Raw genomic sequence first — 23,157 nt, forward strand, 5'->3', positions numbered from 1 at the left:
CGGTTGGAAGTCAATTTACCATTTCATGTATACTCCTTAGTTGGATCTGAACTGGCCTCAGCCTTCTGCACATGTACCACATTCCCCGCGCTGGGCATTGACCCGGAAATCATAGTTCCATAGCAAGAAGCCGGGAAAAACAAAAGAAGACGATGGCAACGAAGGTATCAACAAGGCAAGTGCTAAAGCAAGAAATACATTTTTATCCATGTTTTCACCATTTGCAGTGCAGCCCATTTGCTGCTTCTTAACTTGTTTGGTATGTGACGTAATAGGTCAACCTGATGAGGGTCCAGTAGCAACTAGCTGAAACGGTGCATACCGCCACCTACCGTGGTGAAGTCAGACATACTTCTGTCAATAAATTGATTCTCTCCTGGTGCTTGTATACTGGGACAATGGCAGCAGTCCAATTAAATGGCCTATGACCGTACCTTGACTTAAGTGTGTGTGTGCATGCAAACGTACTGAATGTGGTCAGACTAATGCCAATCACTCATATATTTTCTGGTCATGTATACAAATACAGACATTCTAGGACATTGTAATTCAGACTCTTGAAGAAGCTTTACTTTACAAATAAGTAGGAAGTCTGAAAAGAATGGATGAAAGATTGTAAAGAGAATGTAGTGCCCACTACACACACAAACTGTATTTTAATTTAAATTATTTATTTATTTAATTTTCTTTTAAATGACTGTTCTGTTTTGATACAGCTTTCAAATATCAATACAGGCCTCAAAAATCCATGACTGGGCTATATTTCTTAAATAATAATAATAATAATAATAATAATAATATAATGTATGATGACCTCCATACTATCTTAAACTATACTGATTCAAAATTTGGAACTGAAAAAGTAGTGAACATGAAAATCATTACACAAATATATTACATAATTACACAAGAAGTTAACCAATTTTATCGGTGAGCAATTAATTTTAACCTTTACTTCAACATGCAATGCATTTGACAGGATGAAAACCCACATCATGTACCTGCCCATAACATACTTGTTACCATTCCCCTCCCCCAAGTGTTTTTTCAGCTGCTCGGCAGATGGTCAACAGGTTTTGCACACACCTGTCCCTGTTATGTTGTGCATGTTATGCTCCTTATACTTTATAAGAATCAAAAACATATCATATGGAGGGACTATTCTCTTGTCTTTTTTATGTTTTTATGTCTGGCTGTTGAGAAGATCAAACTTAAGTTCGATTTGGCTTTGCTGACTTTGTGTGTGCATTTGTGACTGATGGAACTCACCGAGAAGAAAAACAGAGAAACATAGTTATTCTTGTAAGTTGCTGGCTTGCGGCTGACACATATCCGAAGGGACACAATAACTCCAAACTTCACTAATATTGTTGTAACACTGAATCAAATGATTACATGTAATGGAAAGGGCAAACACACAAACATTTCTTTTAGACCATTGGTCTGACTGTGTGATTCAGTCTCTGCCGTTATCAACCCTTCTCCTAGCAGCAGCAGGCAGCTTTTACTCTGACAAAACCACTGCTGCTAACAATGTTAGCTACTAGCTGGTGAACACAGTGAATCATTTACAAGCCAAAGAGCTTAATATTTTTGTCACACGTTGGTTGAGACCAAATCAGAGCTAAAAACAAAGCTATTGAACTTAAATTCATTAGGTGGACACAAACACGACTCTCCAATGGGAATACAAGATTGACTCGTGTCTGTAAAATGTGTAAGCAGGCTACTGTTAACATGTTAGCAACCACAACTTAATGGCCCATCCACCTGGTTTAGTTTAGTTTATTAGGATCCCCATTAGCTCTTGCATTGCAGCAATCATTCTTCTTCGGTAGTGATAGGATTACTGTCTGGATACATTATCTTGATAATGACAAGTCTTTAGTTTTACGCCTTGATTGACTGAGATTAACAAATGTTCTCATTTTCACATCCCGAATGGTGATTGTAGCTAGCACATTTGTTAACAGGGACAGGAGATTTCAGGTCAAGGAAAGTGATCCGTGATACTCTTGATAGAGTACCTGCAACGACATGGAAAGCGAAGGTCATGTGACAGAGAATACATGCATCAGACAGCGTCTATAGGCTACTAGGACATCAGCCTTAATAATAGGCTGAAGTCCTAGCCCGTCACATTCAGACCACAATGCTTGCTGTGTGCATTTCCACCTGCATTGATGTTTTTTCTGATCAATATCAGATATCGGGATACAGTCAGATCACATGTTACAACCTGATGGAAACGGGTTTATATAAATAAGACATTGTGAATGTTTACCTGTCTCCCCTTTTTTTTCTGTCTATTGTGCATATATTGGTGAACTTTTATTGGTAGGCAGTGGTAAAGCCTGAGCTGAGCTGCCTTAAAGTTTTATGCTCAAGTTAAAAGGAAATTCTGGTATTTTTAAACTTGGGCCCTATATTTACATGTTTACATCGTTCAAGAAGAAGTTTCACTCTGAAATCTCATAAGCTGAGTCGTTGTACGAAGACTACAGTGGAAAGGTGGGTCAGAGCTGGAGAGGGAGGTTTTGAGTTTACCTAGAGGAACTGCAAGCAACACTTTATTCACGAAATCATGGCTGACCGATTTTGACAATCTAGATGAGGCAACAACTAATGTTGCGCGATTTCAGAGCAAGACTTCTCCTTAAGGAAGACTTGTGTTTCTCTCTATAAAAAGGATCTTATTATTAAACAAAAAAGAATTGATTCTGTAATATTGTCAGACACATAAAATAACAACCTCAACCTTTCAGTGAAAAAACAAGCACTTTTAGTGGACGCAACTTTGACAGTTGGAGTTGTACCAAAGGATTACATTGCGACCATGTCATGGCTGCCAGCAGACGCAATCTACTGGATTGATTCTAAAGCTTTTGGTAAGTATAATTTATTTACACACCAAAACATGTAAATACAGGGCCTCAGTTTTAAAATATTGTAATTACCCTTTAAGGCTTTGATTAAGAAGGAGAGCTGTGATGCTTTAGAACAATCAAATCTGCCTTTATTACTGCAGCCTGTGTAGGATAAAGCAGTGTTTACAACAGACAGTGTTTCCATCTTCTCAAACCTGACACTTTTACACACATGGCCATCTCAAAAACAGAAAATTTAAAGTACATCCTTATCTGCCACAGAGGTTGGCAACTTACAGCCCTCCCTTGTGTAAACAGGAAGATAAGGATAAGGATAAGGACATCTGTCAGGGGTGAGTTTTAAATATTGCAGGGAAGAAGGTTAAAACAGAAAGTAGCCACAATGATCTGTTAGATGAGGTGAAAGAATAATGGTGCAGTGGGCAAAGTCAGAACTGCAGGTGAACTGGAATGTCTTACCACACAGATTTATTGCAATAACAGTTGTTAACCTACAGAAATGTACAGAGCATTAGGTCAATGCAAAACATATTCTAAAATATTGGATATAATTATTAGCCTTTTGAACCACTTGGGTCCCACTTCTGGAGCTGCTTCACTTGGCACATTTGTTAATGGAATACTGTTCCATTATATTTTAAAGAAACTCTTTCATTAACGTTATGAAACGACTGAAGGCAAGCCATTTGTGGCACATGGATTTTGAGAACCACTAAAAATCATGTGGGCGAGCAAAGACATACAGCACAGATAAGAGAAGAATTAACAAGACACGTCTTTATCTTTGGGACAAATTATGAGAAGTTGAAGCCAATCTGTCAAATACATTGAATGAAATTCAGAGTAAATCAGTTTGCTCTCGCTGACTCACTTAAGGCTTACTAAACTCTTACTCTGAAAGTAAACTGCTGCATGTGAAGGCAACTGGTGTCATTCACTAGCACTGACTGTTGTTCCTGTAGCACATGGCTTTCTGCTTGTTGATGGCTTTTGTAAACAGGAACATGGAGGAGTCTCTGGAGAGTAACCCCAGAGAAATCTAGGGTAGGCTCTTCTCTGGACCCAGGCTGTGGGTTCTGTAGCCAGTGAGCGCCACATTCCCAGGAAACATCCATCACATTACAGTCCATACAATGATTTATATACACCGTACAAACAGTCTTCGGAAGGGCTTTGAGATGACTGAAGTAGCAGTTTGCTGACTAACTTGTGAGAAACTGCCACTATATTTCTGCTAAATCCACAAAAATCAGTGACTTATATGTTAGTCCTGTATATGCAGAGCCAGTGGAGCTGACAGGATGCTGGACTCGCTTACTTAACTGAATAATATCAGTGACAGCTACAGTGTTTAGAATGTCACTGAACTAACAAGTACGTTTCTATAATGTATCACTCCAATTTACGTGTACATTAAACTAACTAATAGTATATTTTATAATAGATATATCACATAAAAGGTTTTAGAGCAACAGATAATATTGGTGATTGTTGTAATCCAGCAAAGTAAAGACATTCACACTCACTATGGAAATTCATGTTGAATGAAAACGTATGAATAAGTGTGTGTGTGTGTGTGTGTGTGTCAGTGTTCTCCAACCTTTAATCTTGACAGTTGGGGAGTTGGGTCCGGCAGACTGCTTCCTCCATCCCCTCCAGTTTTGACAGAGACTCTCTGCCTCTGAGATGAAGGAGCACAGAGAGTCTTCCTCGAACCGGTCCGAGTCTTCGAAGGAGAACCTCTCCCCATCCTCCCACTCGGCAAACATAAGTTCCATTACATCCACTTTTTAACTGCTTCCGAGTCCAGAGGACTGCGACTCGGGGCCACGGCCTTTCTTCGGTCTTAACAAACCAAGAGGAAACCCGGCGAACAGTGTCCAACAGTCGGGAGGAATCGGGAGTCTCAAGACTGGGGGAGGGGAGGCCACTAGCAACCAAAACACAGCTGAGAGGCTTACCGCTGGGCCCTCAAACACAGCTACATAATACAAACTCTCACAAGGCTGTGTTCTCCTTTAAACAGTCTGTAAGAAGATAGACAACAAAACTATAATCGCACAACGTTTATATTTAAATTCGCATGAGTTTTAGATGTATTGTTTAATATATTCAAATCAAACTACTGGTCATTTAAATCGATTTATCAATCCACTCCATGCCGCCTGGCTGACTTGTGTCTCCCTTTACAGTCCAGTACTTTGACTAGAAAGTCTGTCGTCTGTTTTAATGCACTACTGCCGACTGCTGCCTCTGAGAGGAGGAACGAGCCAAACACAGCAGCTAAGTATTGTTCCTGTCAAACAAACCGAAGAGTATAAATGCAAAACTGTGAAATTCCGCCTACAATATGCAACTAAGAATGCTTAAACATATTGCTCTGCAACGACGCTGGTTCGGAGCACCAATGTGATTAAATGTTTAAGAAGTCATTAAGTTGTTTTCTTTCATCCCGTCCTGCTCTTTTCAGCCAATCAACTGGACTATAGTCGATATCTCGATCATCTATTGTAGCTTTAGCCCAATCCTGAAAGTTAAATCTCTCTCAGAAAAACATTGTTAATCAGTCGATGTCAAATACACACATACTGTTGCCAAATGTGTTGCTTATTGTACATTTAGTGTGCTAGTTTGATGTTATTATGCTGGGCTGCTAGTACAAATAACATTTAGCCGACGTTAGCTGAAAGGCTAATTATGCTAATAACTGCAAACTGAGATAGCACAAAAAGCTGTCATCGGTTGCAGACGATTATACTAAGGTTCAATTTGGTTTTGAACACGACGACAGGCGTTGGTTTACCTTAGTTCTGGTCCAACTACCTTACGTTAGCTATAGGTACTAGCACGAGAAAGCTAACCTCCAAACGGCTAACTTCAACTAGCTTAAATAGCTGTTTGTTTACATTTACTGGTGAAGCCATATACCTGCCGCAATGTAATAACTACATGCTCATTTGTATCGCAGATCTTCTGGAGTTTTACATTTTCATCGGTTACATACGGTTCATAATTCGATATTAATCCCCGCTCCTAGCTCAATGTTTTCCGTTCTTTGTATTAGTATAAGAGCCTTCTGCCTGACGATAAAAGCTCGTATATTCCTCAGTCAGCTCTGGTGCAGAAATTCGAATCAGTCCATAGGTATCGTCCTTCCCGACTGACAACGGCTGTCCTGGTGTCTTATAATCGTCTCTACTTCCAAATGACACCGGGATCCCCAGAATGTTCCCCGTATCGCTCTCGTCCAGGCTCTATCAGAGTATCAGTCTGCCGGGGGAAGATGGCTCACCTCTCCAACAGCACCTCCTCCATCAGCTGATCACAGCTTCCGGCTGCCAGCTCCACACAGGCAGCGGTTCAGATGGTCTTGTGCTCGGCTGGAGAAGAACGCAGACAGGAGATGTGTCAACAAACCTAGCTTACGCATATTGTCATGTAGAGCAAACGAACTGTTCAAACATCATATTGGGAATTGACATTTAATTTACTGATGTTATTTTACTGCATGAACATGCCCCAAGCTGACCTCAAAAGTCCCCCTTGTTTTTGTTAATTTGAGCTTCTAGCTACTTACTTAAGCACACAGCATGAACGGTATACTCATGGTGAAGTAACAGACTGTCCTGTGTTCACTATGTGTGTCTGTGTTTTTTTCTGTTATTATCTTACCGAATGCTCATCCTAGTCACTTTACCCAGTAAGGCAAACCTAAGACGGGATATGGGAATTGCAAATTTAGCCTATGGGAAACATTCCCACCCAAGAAGGTGAACCTAAGATGCTTGGTTACATTTATGACAGCAGTGTTCATTTTTTGCAGGCCAATGTTAGCGTGCCAATGTTATTTGCACTATTGTTTTCTTATCTTAGCTTCCTCAGGATAGCCAACCGGCTAACTTTGTTTTGAGCCTCAGAGACAGAACACCACTAAAGGCCCTTTCACATGCACTGTAACTCTGGATTTAGCCAAAGTTTACCTAGAGGAGCTGTATGTGTGAACACAAATGTCTGCATTATTATTTTTTTATTGTCTTTTCAAGAAAGAAACATGTACAACATTTTTACAAATTCCATAGTCAGGAAATAGGAAAATTATAATTATTTAAAAAAAAATAGTTGTCAGTAAAGTCACTATAATGCCAGGCATGGCAGGCTTGCATTCTAACAGAGAGGCATTTCAGTCATCTTCAGGTTCACACTGATGGCCCAAAATACTTTGCAGGTCTGAATGCTCAAGATAATGAATAACAGGGCCCCAGACTTTAAAAAAAATATCTATTTGCCTTTAAGAGAATACGTAATCTTTTTTAAGGATATACATGTTGACAGCTCTGTTAACCATTTCCCATTCTTGATTTATTCAAATTTTTCCATGATAGTGCTATCATCCGTTTTGCCTATGGCAAACATAAAGTTAAACAGATTTGCTCATTTTTCCTAAAATTATGTGCTTTTGGTTAACACCCTAATAAGAAAAGCATGGGTTCCAAAGTTATTTGTATAGATACAATTTCTTCCATCATATATTTTACCTCTCCCCAAAATTTTCTTATATCATTACATTCCCAAACACAATGGAAAAAAGTCCCCCTGAAACACAGGTCAGGTATATTACTATTAAATGTGTTCAACTTTTCTGGAGTAATATACTGTGCGCATAAGCCAATTAAAATTGTAGAAGCTTGAGTTAGGTATTTGCTTTTGATGTTATGAGCTTTCCTACAAGCATCCTGCCACTCAGTAAGTGAAATTCCTTCCTGTTTCAAGGGACCAGATACAAGAAGGTCATAAAATCTAGCTATTGTTTTTTTTCCCTGTGCAGCCCCTTGAGACATTTTTTTTGTAATGGAGATTTTGAAGATTTAGTGCTTCATGCATCATCAATAGTGAATTTTGGGTTAAATTCAGCTATCAATAATAATTAATGATCAATGGACTGAATGATCAATCAATTATAAATTATGATAAATAATAAGATCCAATTTACATTAGATCACCTCAGGGGCACCACCCTTGAAGAAGGGAACAGATCAGTTTCATAAAAAGGTACTAAACTGTCAGTTTGTAACTAACTTATTAACTTAATAACTACACCAAAATTACCATAACAGCTAGTAATGGTTGAAGGAATTTGGAGTCCTTGAGAGTAGAGGTTGGCGACATTCAGTCTTGTACAATATTAAATAGACCGCATGTAGGTTCAAAAGTCTTATTTAACACAAAACGAGTACACGTAATCTAACTAACGTACTATATACAGATGTGTGTGTGTGTGTGTGTGGGTGTGTGTGTGTGTGTGTGTGTGTGTGTGTGTGGAAGAACAGAACCAAAATGGTAGCTAGGGTTCAAAGTGCCACATCACCTGGCATGGACAAAGAAAGACTACAAACAAAATGTCTGATCAAAAGGGGACAACAAGATGGCTGATCGAAAGGTTGGACTCAGGTCCAAGATGGTGGATCACCACTTGTTGCTTTGATAGGAAAGAAACAAAGAAACAATGGTGGTGCTCACACCATTAGCTCACTGATATCACACGTAGGTGTGATAAGGTCCATGCTGAAGGAGTGTGTGTGTGTGATGTGCTGCCAGGTTAGAGAAGATGGTTAGCTGCATGCAAAGACCATGAGTCTGTGTGAAGCATACTTCAACTAATGTTAGATTAGCCGTGTAGCAAAGCAAACTACCAATAACCTGACCTGAGATCACAATAACACCCAAACAGTGAACAAAAACATAACTTGAACACATGTGCATTACATCAACCAGAGTTAAAAAGTCCTGTGCTTAGCCGTGCCATGCTATGCTGTGTGCTATCTAGGCCCGGTTCAGTGTTACCAGTCTTTGAAGGAAAGGTACTGGTGAGTTCCTTGGCTGATGAGCAAAGCAGGAGAAGGTTGTAATCCAAATGTTGAACAGTGCTTTTCTTGCTGTGCAAGGTCTGATGAGCCCCGCTCTGTCACAAGTACAGCAGGGATAAGCGCAACCGGGGTCGTTTGTTATTCCCAAGAAATATATGAATCGTTTCCTTAACTTTTAGAATATATTTGAGGGAGGAGGCAAGGGAATGTTTTAGAATAAACAGAGCAAAAGTAAATCAGGAGACGTGATGCCTTACGTTGAAGTATTTAATGAAGCTCGATGAGGAGGAGAACATAGCTCAAGAGTACATGTAGTCACAATGGAATGCTTGCTGAAGGACACTTCCTGGTCTGTGACTATTTAACCTGCTACGGAAACATGCTTACCTAAGTCACATTGCATTTGATGGAGAATATCAAGTATGTTCTATCTTGGCGCCAGTGTGTCTCTCGTATGAGATATAGTGAAGACTAAAATGCTAAAGGAACAGAATGTGACCTTGGTTGTCTGGGAGGCAGCATCTTATCTCTACAGCTGCTCACTGTCAACTCAGGGCAACTCTACCTCCTGGGTGAGCGGAGTATATAGGCAAATTTATGACTATGCCACTACAATGGGGTGGGTGATACCACAAAATTTTGTTGTGTTCCAATGGCAAGTGATTCAAATCCAATATCGCTGATACCGATACAAATACGTTTTATTATGAAAACAGGACAGTTTTTAAGGGCAAATAACAAAATTTAGTTTAGTAAAGTGAAAGTGCATACATACAAAAAAGGTTTTATACTGTATTTAAAAAGGTTACTATATTCAGCCATTTTCATACTTTAGGTTTGAGATATATATTATTTTTTCAATTTCATTAAAACAATTCATTTGGATAACAAGTTCCAATGGGCTCAATATATTATTTGGACGTCTGAACATTGTATGCTATTTTTAAGCAGTTTGACTAAAACATTTATTTTACTGTATATGCCTGTTATTCCCTGCCTCTCTGAAAAGACACAACAGGACGACAGCGGAGCAGTGGAGCAAAGAGAAAGCTTACATGTTCACGCGGAGGAACGTATAAAGGCAGCTCTACTTGTTGATGAAATATAAATAAATGAGCACAACGCAGAAAAGTGAAACTGATCCCTTTGTATCGATCCAATCGACGCTTGAATCCATCTACAAAAGGAGTACGTAGTATTGGTAGTATCGATATTTTTGGATTGATCTGCCTACCCCTACCCTACAAGACTTAACTTATTGACATTCCTTAACAGGCACAACCCTGTGAAATTACTTGTTTGATTGTCATAATTTGAATCATTCGGTCCAATCAAATTTGTAAAGTCTAAAAGAGCCACAAGATCAAGTCATTTTATCTCTATTCAAGTTAGCAGGGCGCTAAATCGGAAGTTAGCCAGGTTGGTCAGCGGAAGTCTTGTGTGCACACTCTATGAGCCACACAACGTGGAAGATCCGGGTAATTTTATAATTGAAATATATTATAATTAGGATTTAACAGTGTAAATGTTAGGATACCACAGTCGTCAGCTCAGTCCAGAGCCACCACTGCTGCTGGGGCCGTCAGTTAGCTCTACAACAGAGCCACTAGTGATAAATTATGATCTTGGTGAAAAACACTGCAGTCCCAAGCAGCAAGCTTTATCTGAATACCCCTCAAAATTGATTACAAGTAGTCTTGGCTGGAATATAATGTGAAAGGATGCCGTCTTCTGTTTTGCATGCGGCCACTTCCAGAGTAACAGCGGTGTGGAGGATTCATTTTACAAGCCTACTGTAATGACAGGCTACACTGTTGCTGAACATGTTGGAATTGTGAGTGTGTGCACACTATAAATTGGATAAGTGAGTATACGTGTCAGTTTTCAATTTAACATGAAATTAGTTCATGTGTACGCCTACATTAAATAATTTAAAATGGTACATGGATATTAAGGCTGAGCTGTATAATATAGGCCCAAACAAACTGATATTTCACTTTTTACAAGCTTAAACCATGGTTGCCAGTGCGCTTCAGTTGTGTGGTCGTGTTAAAGACAGATATATAGAAACTAACTAGTGGTCAGAAACTAATTGTTTGCCCTGTTTGACTGTATGGCGAGCTTGGCACTACTGTCTTTTGTAAGTGTATGTGTATCACAACAGATAATAGTTGGACTGGGTGTACTCAAGTCACTTAAAAAATGTTGGGCCTATTCTTGACTTATTCTGTCTTACTGAAGCCTGACTGTGTTGCCTCCGTATTTGACTCAAGCCTTTTAATCAATCATGAACCTAAAATTGATTATAACTCCTTCAAAAGCCCTATTCTTAGTATTTCTCACCCGACCTGGAAAACAATATCAAAGTCCTGGGGTCTCATTTATAAAACATTGCGTAGGATCCAGACTAAAAGTGTATGTGCCCCCAAAAGCGGAAAATGGTGTGCACCATATAAAACTGTGCCCACGCAAAACTGCAGTCCATGTTCCCTTTATAAATCACAGTCCACTTTGATCAGCCTCATATCCCACCCTCTACACACCCACATTCAACCATATACCATGTGGCTGACACAGATGAAGCGGGTAGTATATATATATATATATGAAGTATATTTTATTTCAATTATAGGGCTGTGTAAAACAATTTAAAAATGTGACAGTGATATGTTGTCTCCTTTAGTCCCTTCAGAATCAGGAGTGGAGGGTGGTGAGCATGTCTCCAGAGAGGAGAGTCCCAGCAAGGGGGCAGTAGCTGAGGGCCCGGCTCTCCCCAGCACCAATGCACCCCACGCAACCCATGCGCATGGCGCGTCAAGTGGCTGTGTTCTGTCCTGCAAACATGAAAGGACACAATAAGTGCAGTCAATGGAATAGCAAATAAGCTGAGAGTTAAGAGAAGTGATATCCAATTTATCGAATGCAATGTGTAAAATATCAGCAACATTAAAAGATCTTGTGAAAAAATGTACCTTAATTGCTTTCTTTTCAAACACTGCATCACATTCTCACATATCCTCACTCCCTGTTAAAAGCCTTCTTGAAGGCCAAGCCTCTGTGCCATGTTATGTAGAACACCACACACCCTGATTATTTTAAACACTTTGACAGGGTGGTACAACAGTCTGCCACCCAAGGCATCGAAACACCCCCACAACTAAGTGCACATGAGCGTTGGCACCATTATAATGCATTTCCTCTGCATTCTGGGGGTCTGGGAATGGGGTGAGGAGCCAGCGCCTGAGGGGTTTACCAGTGTCACCTCCAGGTTACAATGAAATAGTAATTATACACCATGGTTGACTTGTTAAAAGTTTTACAATACATTGTTTAGTAACCTGCCAAGAAACCATCCATCACGCACTGCGCCTGTCTGTAGTCAGTTCCCCACACTGCTGTGCTTCAGGATAAAAGAGTCATGTGTTGAGCCAGGCCATCGTGCTACCAAATCCATGAGGAGCTTGTCGGGAGGCACATATGACCGACATGTTTTTGGTTTATGTAGACGAAGTCATTGTCATATGGGGCCCTTATAGCAATATGAGTGCAGTCATTTGCACCAATTACATTTGGGAAACTGGACATTGCTGCAAATTGCCTTTTAATGTTGGCCTGTTCTCCCACTGAGTAGGGAAATGTGATGGATCGATTGGTCATATTAGTAACGCCATCCAAGACGGCAGGCAGCATTGTGCTCAGGGCTGGCTGTGATATCCCTGAGCTAAGGACATAATTGATCAGAATTGAATTATTTTTACCATGGGCTTTAAACAGAAAGGTGAAATTGTGTGAATAATATCAAACATACCTGTCGGCTAATTCCTGCTGGTGAGAGCCGGTCAGAAAAACCAGAGTAGTCAGTACATGTAATTGTACCAGGATGGCGTGGTTACATCTCTTTGGCCTGTCTAATGCTAGACCCAGTTCAGCACATAGTTCTAAGCTCTAGAGAATCTAAATCAGCTTAATAGCCAGTCATCACCGTGGGCCAGTAAATCTTTGTGGTCCATTTGCATGGTCCTCGAGTAGTGCCAGTGCATCCATTTTGTATCATTACGCACAAGTGTCACCGCAACATTAATGTTTACAGCAATCAGAATAATTGATTGCCACCTTGCCAAAATGATCTTGTCAATTAGTATCTACCACACTGGGATATCATGTAAAGAACATTTTTTAAACATTTTGATTTTATTCTGGTGTCTGCATTATGACTAGGACTCATTATGAAGACAGAGTGAAACATGTGAGAGCTGTTCCTTTATTTGCAGGCTTTTTAAAAATCATTTATCATAATTAATACCATCTGTGCAGCTGGTGAGGATGTACTGGGTGAGGTGAATGGAGAAAGCTGTGTGTGTAAGACAGCGCTGTCTCCAGTGCGTTCTGTGCACCAGAGAACACAGAAGTGTTCAATGCAATGATTTTACACACAAACTATGCAAATATTTGAATCATACTTGGTAATGTGGACAGTATTAGAAGATAATTCGGGAAACAACTGACTTGACTGCCCCACAATTTTTCTATGCTTTATTTGATCTAATCTTGATAATTTCATTTAATTAATTGGTTGCCAAACAGTCCGGCCCTCTCCTCTGTGCTTGGGGAGGGAATGCTTGCTCCCGAGTGCATTTCTCAGCTAGCCCTTTGCTAGCGTGTTGCAGAAACTCAAATGGAGTCTGCTAACAAGCAACCGGCATCAACACCACACAGACTGCTCGTAAACGGATGGACGGATATTTGTGTTTGGTATGCATTTTGTGCTATGTTTAGAAACAAGACATATTGGCAATTTAACAATTTATTTACAAACAGGAGCCTCAGTAGCGTGTGGAAGAACCATACACAGCCACAACAGCCTGGCACCTCCTCCTCATGCTGGTCACCAGCCTGGTCACACAGCTGGTTTCTCAGAGACTACCTCCAGAATTTGGGAGTGGAGGATAGAATGGCCTGCCAGCAGTCCTGACCTCAACCCCAGTCAACACTTGTGAGATCAGCTTGGGTGTGCCGTTTCTTGCCAGAGTGACCAACACAACCACATTGGCTGACTTGCAACAAATGCTGGTAGAAGAATGGGATGTCATCCCACAGCAGTGTGTGATCAGGCTGGTGACCAGCATGAGGACGAGGAGCCAGGCTGTTGATGGTTCTTCCACACGCTACTGAGGTTCCTGTTAAATTAATAACTTGTTAAATTGCCAATATGTCTTGTTTCTTCAGACTTCAATCATCCAATCCACCAAACAAGAGTCAGTAGCAGAATAAGCTGTTTGGCAGAGAAAATTTGGCAAATGTTTCATGGGCGCAACCCACATACTCAGCTCTGCTGCTCATCCCACAAATGCATGTTCCTTATAAATGTGGCACCATTTAAAAGGGAAATAAACAGGCTTTCCAATAGTATACAATTTATTGCGAAGCAGCATCGTTACAACACAGAAATAATCAAACAAATTTACTTACTTTGTGCCATGTTTATAAAAAATCAAAAGTAAGCTGAGGCCATATGTGGAGCGGCAGACTACACAGAGGCAGTGTCCAGGGGTGCTACCACTAGTCCCCTTCAGTGCAGCACAGCAAATGGTGCAGCCAATAGTGTATACCCATGTGTTTACTCGCATACAAAAAGTGAAGGGACCTCACCACGGGTGCCTAGCCTCCCAACAATATGGCACTCTGCTTAGGAAAATAACTAAACAAATGGTCAGAAAAAAACAAAACAAGTAGTAATCAAATAAACAAGGTAGCAAACAAAGTAAAGTAAGGTAACCCAGTTGGCTTAAAACAAAAGTAAAAAGGCAAAACTGTGGACAAAACAGCAGTGTTATTTTGCAGGTGAACCTGAAAAAGGGGAAATTAAAATTAGCTCAGCTCACTGCATGTTAAAATACATTTTAAAACTAAGCCTACTCACCACTCATGCACCAGACAAACAGAAAATGCTCTGGTAAGGGGAAAAGAGGGATTCCTTAGATGGACGACAGAGCAGGAAGCAGAGGCAGAACAATGGCACACAGGTGCCTTATAGCTTGGCCCTAATTAAGGAATTTGTTGGGGGGAGGAGTTGAGTCCAGGCTGCATTCAACAGCACTACACCTTGCTCTTTGCTAGGGGAGTATACCCCACCACACACTGGAGCCAGTCTGGCCAAACGGGAATTGGACTGAGGTCAGGTGAAAAGTAAAGTAAACATAGGCGGTGCATTCGAGGGAGCTTTGCTCTGTTTTGAAGCTCCAAAACGACACAGATGTGGGTTTCTGCCTGTTGGACATTTAAGATAACATCGCAACAAAGCATGACAAATAGTTGTGTGTATAAATAATTTCGTATTGTGGTTGTGGTCGTCTTGTTACCACAGGTTAGCCAGGTTAGCTTTCTTGCTAACACGAACTGCACGTTATGAAGCAATCAACGCCAGATCAAATTCAGGACACTGAAATGTGTTCTACTACAGCAATTGATAGCTAAGCTAGCTACTCCTATTGGTGGTGGATGAGCATGTGCATCACACAGCATTATTATTTTGACTACAAATGCCATTTTATTTTAAGGGTATGCGGTGAGGGGTGCTTCACTATGTCACAGGCGTACATGAATGGGCCCTTGACAGATGTCAACATCCACCTCTGGATGTGGCAAGTTACAAGAAAGACTACATGATATCTGGTTCTGCAGCACACGAGGCACTCACTGATTATTCTCAACAGACTCTTGCTGAAGGATGTTGAGAAGTTGCTGACCTTTAAGACTAAACACTGTTATCTTGTCTACTAAAGTATGTGTCAGTTTTTAGTATTTACGATAGGTGAATGTGGAAATAGAAATGTTCCAGCAATATTATCAGAATGATGCCCCTATATGACTGGGTTGTGCAACAGTCAGTGAATTGTGATTTTTTTTCTTTGCAATACAGTACAACATCAGATCTGGAGTTCTTTTAAAACCATGTTCTGATGTTTGCTGGCAAGCGATTTGCCCTCTCTCCTCTGGTGTATAAAGCAAGGATCCTCCTCGCTGCACTGGACTATAATCACCACAACCACTGGCCAGTGCATGTCAACCGGAAAGGCGAAGTTTCATAAGTGGTACATGTGAAAACATATTTTATTGTTTGTTTGCCTGAGGAATAATAAGGGGGGTTCAACAAGTTCACTAGAGAATGATGCCACCATTGACATAGAACTGCTTCAGTAGAATCCCTCTCTACATGAATAAAAAAAAAAACACAGTAAAATGTCACTGTCAACTAATGTTAAACTGTGTGAGTGTCCAGCAAGACGTCGAAACGTTACCGTGCCCACACATTAAAGGGGAACTACCGTTTTTTACAACCTGGACCTTATTTCTAGCATAAAATATGATCATTTACTCACCCAGATAACTTGTCATTTGGAGTTGTTCGGACGAAATTAGATCCAGTGGAGCGCTGCATATATCCATATAATGCGAGTGATCAGGGCACTGAAGCGCAGCCTCTATATAACGCATTATCTGCCGCCAAACTAGTTCATTTCACCAATATTTTTTTATGATACGATAGTGCTATTCCCCTCTGAGTCCGGGCTCGTCTGTTATCAACATCCGGGGTCTGTAGGTTGACCTACTACCTCTGACCTGGATGATGTCATCTCTGAAAGCCGCACGCACCAGCGACAGCCGGCTTGTTTACCTGTAGTTTGCTACTGCTAGTTTTTTGCAACATGGCTGAATATTTTTCCGATTCTGAGGTGGTGGACGGTGACTTTGTTTATGATGGACGTCCTTACCATTTTGAGCCAGAGTACACGGATGAGGAGCTCGTTGAAAGGAGGATGCAGAGGCAGAGAGAGGAACAGCTGGCCAAAGAACAACAAACGGCTGCGGTTAGGCTAAACGGCTAGGTCAACCTACAGACCCCGGATGTTGATAACCGGCAACTCAGAGGGGACTAGCACTAGCGTATCATAACAAAATATTGGTGAAATGAACTAGTTTTGCGGCAGATAATGCGTTATATAGAGGCTGCGCTTCAGTGCCCCGATCACTCGCATTATATGGATATACAGTACAGACCAAAAGTTTGGACACACCTTCTCATTCAAAGAGTTTTCTTTATTTTCATGACTATGAAAATTGTAGATTCACACTGAAGGCATCAAAACTATGAATTAACACATGTGGAATTATATACTTAACAAAAAAGTGTGAAACAACTGAAAATATGTCTTATATTCTAGGTTCTTCAAAGTAGCCACCTTTTGCTTTGATTACTGCTTCGCACACTCTTGGCATTCTCTTGATGAGCTTCAAGAGGTAGTCACCTGAAATGGTCTTCCAACAGTCTTGAAGGAGTTCCCAGAGATGCTTAGCACTTGTTGGCCCTTTTGCCTTCACTCTGCGGTCCAGCTCACCCCAAACCATCTCGATTGGGTTCAGGTCCGGTGACTGTGGAGGCCAGGTCATCTGGCGCAGCACCCCATCACTCTCCTTCTTGGTCAAATAGCCCTTACACAGCCTGGAGGTGTGTTTGGGGTCATTGTCCTGTTGAAAAATAAATGATGGTCCAACTAAACGCAAACCGGATGGAATAGCATGCCGCTGCAAGATGTTGTGGTAGCCATGCTGGTTCAGTATGCCTTCAATTTTGAATAAATCCCCAACAGTGTCACCAGCAAAGCACCCCCACACCATCACACCTCCTCCTCCATGCTTCACGGTGGGAACCAGGCATGTAGAGTCCATCCGTTCACCTTTTCTGCGTCGCACAAAGACACGGTGGTTGGAACCAAAGATCTCAAATTTGGACTCATCAGACCAAAGCACAGATTTCCACTGGTCTAATGTCCATTCCTTGTGTTCTTTAGCCCAAACAAGTCTCTTCTGCTTGTTGCCTGTCCTTAGCAGTGGTTTCCTAGCAGCTATTCTACCATGAAGGCCTGATTCACACAGTCTCCTCTTAACAGTTGCTCTAGAGATGTGTCTGCTGCTAGAACTCTGTGTGGCATTGACCTGGTCTCTAATCTGAGCTGCTGTTAACCTGCGATTTCTGAGGCTGGTGACTCGGATGAACTTATCCTCCGCAGCAGAGGTGACTCTTGGTCTTCCTTTCCTGGGGCGGTCCTCATGTGAGCCAGTTTCTTTGTAGCGCTTGATGGTTTTTGCGACTGACTGACCTTCATTTCTTAAAGTAATGATGGCCACTCGTTTTTCTTTACTTAGCTGCTTTTTTCTTGCCATAATACAAATTCTAACAGTCTATTCAGTAGGACTATCAACTGTGTATCCACCTGACTTCTGCACAACACAACTGATGGTCCCAACCCCATTTATAAGGCAAGAAATCCCACTTATTAAACCTGACAGGGCACACCTGTGAAGTGAAAACCATTTCAGGTGACTACCTCTTGAAGCTCATCAAGAGAATGCAGAGTGTGTGCAAAGCAGTAATCAGAGCAAAAGGTGGCTACTTTGAAGAAACTAGAATATAAGGCGTATTTTCAGTTGTTTTACACTTTTTTGTTAAGTACATATTTCCACATGTGTTAATTCATAGTTTTGATGCCTTCAGTGTGAATCTACAATGTCAATAGTCATGAAAAGAAAGGAAACTCATTGAATGAGAAGGTGTGTCCAAACTTTTGGTCTGTACTGTATGCGGCGCTCCACTGGATCTAATTTCATCCGAACGACTCCAAATGACACCAAGGTTATCTGGGTGAGTAAATGATCGTATTTTGTGCTAGAAATAAGGGCCAGGTTGTAAAAAACGGTAGTTCCCCTTTAAAAGTTGCCAAGGACTACAGCTACATCTCTCAGCTGCAGCATATTATCTTGGGTAAATCTCAGTTCAGACGTCCCACTGGCTCTTAGACTTCAAAGTGATGATTAGGCTATAAAATACCGTCTAACTAGTTCACTAAACGTTAGCGCTAGCATGCAGCAAATTAGCTGTGCTGACACTGCTGAAGCTCAAGCTGAAAGCTAGATGAAACAGCCAGTCTCATATGAATGTACAGTATCATGCAAGAAGTGATTAGTTCAGCATAAACAACCCTACCTTATATTGTGCTAGCCAACAAGCTAATAACGATATAATGGTTTATAAATACAAATTCTAATAAATATGTTTGTCAAACAGTAACTTTACTTACCTCTTCTATCAACATGATGCTGGTCAATCTCATGTGGTGCCGTTGCTATTTTGGTCGAGCACAACCGCGAGAACAAGCAGCAGAATGCTGACTGCACGTCACATAGGTGCCGCTAGGATCACAAAAGAGAATCATTTTTTGAATCTTTTCAAATGTCCCTTTAAGTGGAATTACATGTGTAAGAGGCATCATTTTTCAGTTTGGTTTCAATTCACCACCTCACCATCTGCGTCACCAGTTCACCTTGCCTTCAAAAAGTTTTTTACACATGGGTGCACACATTCTCCGCAAGTTTGTTTTTGTAGATCACAACTTTTGCGTGGCTTATGGCACTTTCAGGCCCCATGTTGATCGTACACAACATTTATAAATGAGTTTTTATCATGTTTTTTGTGACTTGTTCTTATAAAATTAAAACAACAAAACGAACCTAAGCCACTGAGGGGCTGCTGTATGGGTACTTGAAGTAATTAACGCGTCGTCTTCTGGGTCCAATGAATGAATGAAAAACATGTGAGCGTCGTGTGCAGTCACCAAACATTTATTTGCTGTCTTGCGCCCTTAACAATAAGCGATCTCCGCCGAACTGTGCAGACACTTAATTCCATAACTTGAATGCAAATCAAACAAAGGCTCACATGTTTGCCACAACACAATAAAGCATGACGACGATGGCGATGACGGTCAAAAACTGTGTGCTTCCCCAGTCAGCAACACACCTGCTGAGTAATTACCTGTGGCTCTATTTGACAGTTATCTGCACACCACAGTACAGAGCACCACCTACTGTGGCTTCCAGTACTACACAGAAAATAAACACAAACACGCACATAAACCAAAAAAATGGCTATAACACACCGGCCCCTAATTGTACATGGCGGCTGACATTACAATTCCCTTTAAATTAAATTACAGAGCCATAATACCAATAATACACACCAATTGTACCAAACAATACCCAATATTTGTACACATAACCTGGTTTCACTCAGAGGTCACCATAAATATCAACACTAACAGATTGCAGCTTCCTGTAATAGGCATAGCTTAGTGACAGGTCTTTCAAAGATGTTTGTCTTCGTCTGGAGACTCACAGAGCGTACCAGACCTTTCTTGTCGGGGAAAGTTTCCACAACTCTGCCAAGAAGCCAAGATCCACGTGGAGCAGAAGAATCCATCACAACAACAATGTCTCCAGGAACAAAATTTCTCCTTTTTTGATTCCATTTTTGGCGTTCTTGGAGCAAAGGGAGGTACTCCTGTACCCATCTTTTCCAAAACAAATCCGCCATGTATTGGACTTGTCGCCATCTCCTCTTCACATACACATCATCCTTACTAAACAGTCCAGGTGATAAGACTGGTTTCCCTTTCATCATGTGATTAGGAGTGAGTGGTTCAAGATCAGTGGGATCATCTGAGAGCTTAGTGAGGGGGCGACCATTCAATATAGCCTCAACCTCGCACAAAACGGTGTGGAGTCCATCATCATCCAGAGCTTGCAGATGTAACACAGAGGTGAGAACTTTCCTTACCATACGAATGACACGTTCCCAGACACCACCCTGGTGTGATGCTGCAGGTGGGTTAAAGCTCCACTGGATGCCATCTTGCAATAACACCCTCTGTATCTGGTTGTGATTTAAAGATGCAAGTGCTTCTCTCAGCTCTTTCTCAGCTCCCACAAAGTTTGTACCATTATCTGAGCGCATAGAGGATACTTCGGCTGATGAACCTTTGTAACGCATTAATACATGCGTCAGTATCCAAGGATGGAGCTACTTCTAAATAAACAGCTCTGCTTGCAAAACAGGTAAAGATGACACCATAACGCTTACACAAACCTCGACCTCTCTTCACTTCTAAAGGCCCAAAGTAATCTACTCCCACATTTGTGAAGGGCGGGAGATCGGGAAGGAGCCTTTCCTTTGGTAGGTCCGCCATTTTTTGCTCACCCAACTTCCCTTTGTACCGTCTACAGAAGCTGCACTGTGATATGATTTTTCTCACAGCTGAAGTGGCGCTGGGTATCCAGACCTTCTTTCGCAACCTTGACAGCGTGTGATTTCTTCCACTGTGGCCAACTTGTTGGTGCGTGTGTCTTAATATGAGTGTGGAGATGCGTTGATCTTTTGACAAGATGAGTGGATGTTTTGTCTCTTCTGGTAAAGCTGCCTTACTCAACCGGCCTCCAACTCTCACAAGTCCATCCTCCAGACATGGGTCCAGTTTGTAAATAGAACTGTCTCATGGTACACATTTTCCAGCTGATAGGGCAGCAATCTCCTCCTTGAACCCTTTCTGCTGACTGTAGCGAATGATGGAAACTTCAGCATCCAAAAGATTCTCAGGTGACAAGGTTTGACTCATTGCTTCTTTGGCCCTCTCCATCTCCAGTGACACATGTGATCCATCTGCATCCTTTCTGTTGAACTCAAGAGCATGCAATTCCTTTCTCCTTTGCTTTAACTGCAGAAGAATCCTCTTCCATTTGAGAAACCATGCAACTGCCACCTTAAGTTTCCTCCAATCTGAAAAGTATAATAGGAGCTGGTCTGTAGCATTAGGGGAGTCCTGAGTAATGACTGTGTTTACTGTGGCATCCCTTTTGACCTCTACATCATCGCTGCAATTGTGGCCTCTGTGATGTCTGAAGGCCAATCCTTTTCCGGGTCAAAGAGAAACCTTGGGCCTTCAATCCAGCTACCATCATTTAACAGGTCTCCAACCTTCATACCTCTAGAGGCGTAATCAGCAGGGTTGTCTTTGGTATTGATATACCTCCACTGTGAGACATGAGTTGCATCTCTGATGGTTGACATCCGATTCGCCACAAATGTGTGGAACCGTCTGTCCTCATTTTTTATGTACTTGAGCACTGCAGTACTGTCCGTCCAGAAAGTTGACTGATCCAGTGGCAGCTCCAATTCTGCTCTCAGCATCTTGTCTACTCGAACGGCAAGGACAGCAGCTGTAAGCTCCAGACGAGGAATGGTTATCTGTTTCAGGGGGGTGACTCTTGCTTTTCCCAGCAAGAAGGAGACATGGACCTTGCTCTTGCTGTTTTCAATTCTGAGGTAGGTGACAGTACCAAATCCATCTTCACTGGCATCAGAAAAGTTGTGCAGCTGTGCTTTAATGGGCTGTCCAAAGTGTTTGGGCTTAATGCCTCTCTCAACTTTGAATGAAGCCAACCTTTTCAGATCCTCCAGCCATCTTATCCACTGATGGCTAATGTCTGCGGGTATGTTATCGTCCCATCCACAACGTCTCCGACAGAGCTCTTGCAACATAACTTTTGCTGGCAGTGTCACTGGTGCAAGGAACCCCAAGGGATCGTAAACTGAAATGATTATAGACAACAATCCTCTTCTGCTCTGTGCTTGCTCTTTCACCATCATTTTGAATTTGAATGTGTCTGACTCAACACACCACTGTAGTCCAAGGGCTCTCTCGACTGGAAGCTCATCTCTATCCAGATCCAATTCTTTCCAGTCTTTAGCTCTGTTCAATGGTTTGCAGCACTGTCCGGCTGTTACTGATCCACTTTGTCAAAGTGAAGCCTCCCTTTAGGCAGAGGTCACTGAGAGCTTTAACCATCATGACCGCCTCCTCCTCTGAGGGCAAGCTCTTCAAACAGTCATCAACGTAAAAATTTTGCCTGACCGTTTTCACCACTTCTGATTAAAAGTGAGCATGATTGTCCTCTGCTGTCTTCCTGAGTGCATAACTGGCACAACTTGGAGATGAGACGGCACCAAACAAATGAACTGTCATCCGATACTCCACAATCTCTTGGCTCACTTTACCATCAGGCCACCACAAGAAGCGAAGGAAGTCCTTGTCCTCTTCAGCCACGTTAACCTGGTAGAACATAGACTGAATGTCTCACATGAACGCTACTGGCTCCTGTCTGAATCTGACGAGGACTCCTAGTAGTGAACTGGTCAGGTTTGGGCCCTGAAGAAGCTGGCTGTTGAGTGAGGCTCCTTTAAACTCAGCTGAACAGTCAAACACAACACGCAAAGTACCTTTTCTGGGATGACGCACACCATGATGGGGAATATACCACACTTTTCCATTTTCAACATCTCCTCCAGCTTACACACTGAAATCCTATTGACGGCAGCCACTGAGAACCCTGTTTTAAGTTTGTTGTTCTCTCCGTCTCGAAGGGGACCATTAACTACCCAACCATGTACAGTTTTTACTGCATATGGGCCATTCCCTTGACTGTTAACAACTTCCCAGGGTTCCAATACCTTAGGG

At 41.6% G+C, this 23,157-nt stretch overlaps 1 protein-coding gene across 3 annotated transcripts in view; it reads right to left on the reverse strand.

The window, feature by feature from the left end:
- Positions 1–6,174, reverse strand: part of zswim8 (zinc finger, SWIM-type containing 8) — a 45,424-nt gene extending 39,250 nt beyond the window's left edge. For all 3 annotated transcript variants that reach the window (XM_084375213.1, XM_084375211.1, XM_084375212.1), the window contains exon 1: positions 4,489–6,174. In XM_084375213.1, the coding sequence (XP_084231339.1) occupies positions 4,489–4,666 (178 nt within the window). In that variant the 5' untranslated portion in view covers positions 4,667–6,174. The remainder of the gene's footprint in view (positions 1–4,488) is intronic.
- Between the last annotated feature and the right edge of the window lie 16,983 nt (positions 6,175–23,157).

The sequence above is a fragment of the Pagrus pagrus genome (assembly GCF_965226575.1).
Source record: "Pagrus pagrus genome assembly, chromosome: 15".
Lineage (NCBI taxonomy): Eukaryota > Metazoa > Chordata > Actinopteri > Spariformes > Sparidae > Pagrus > Pagrus pagrus.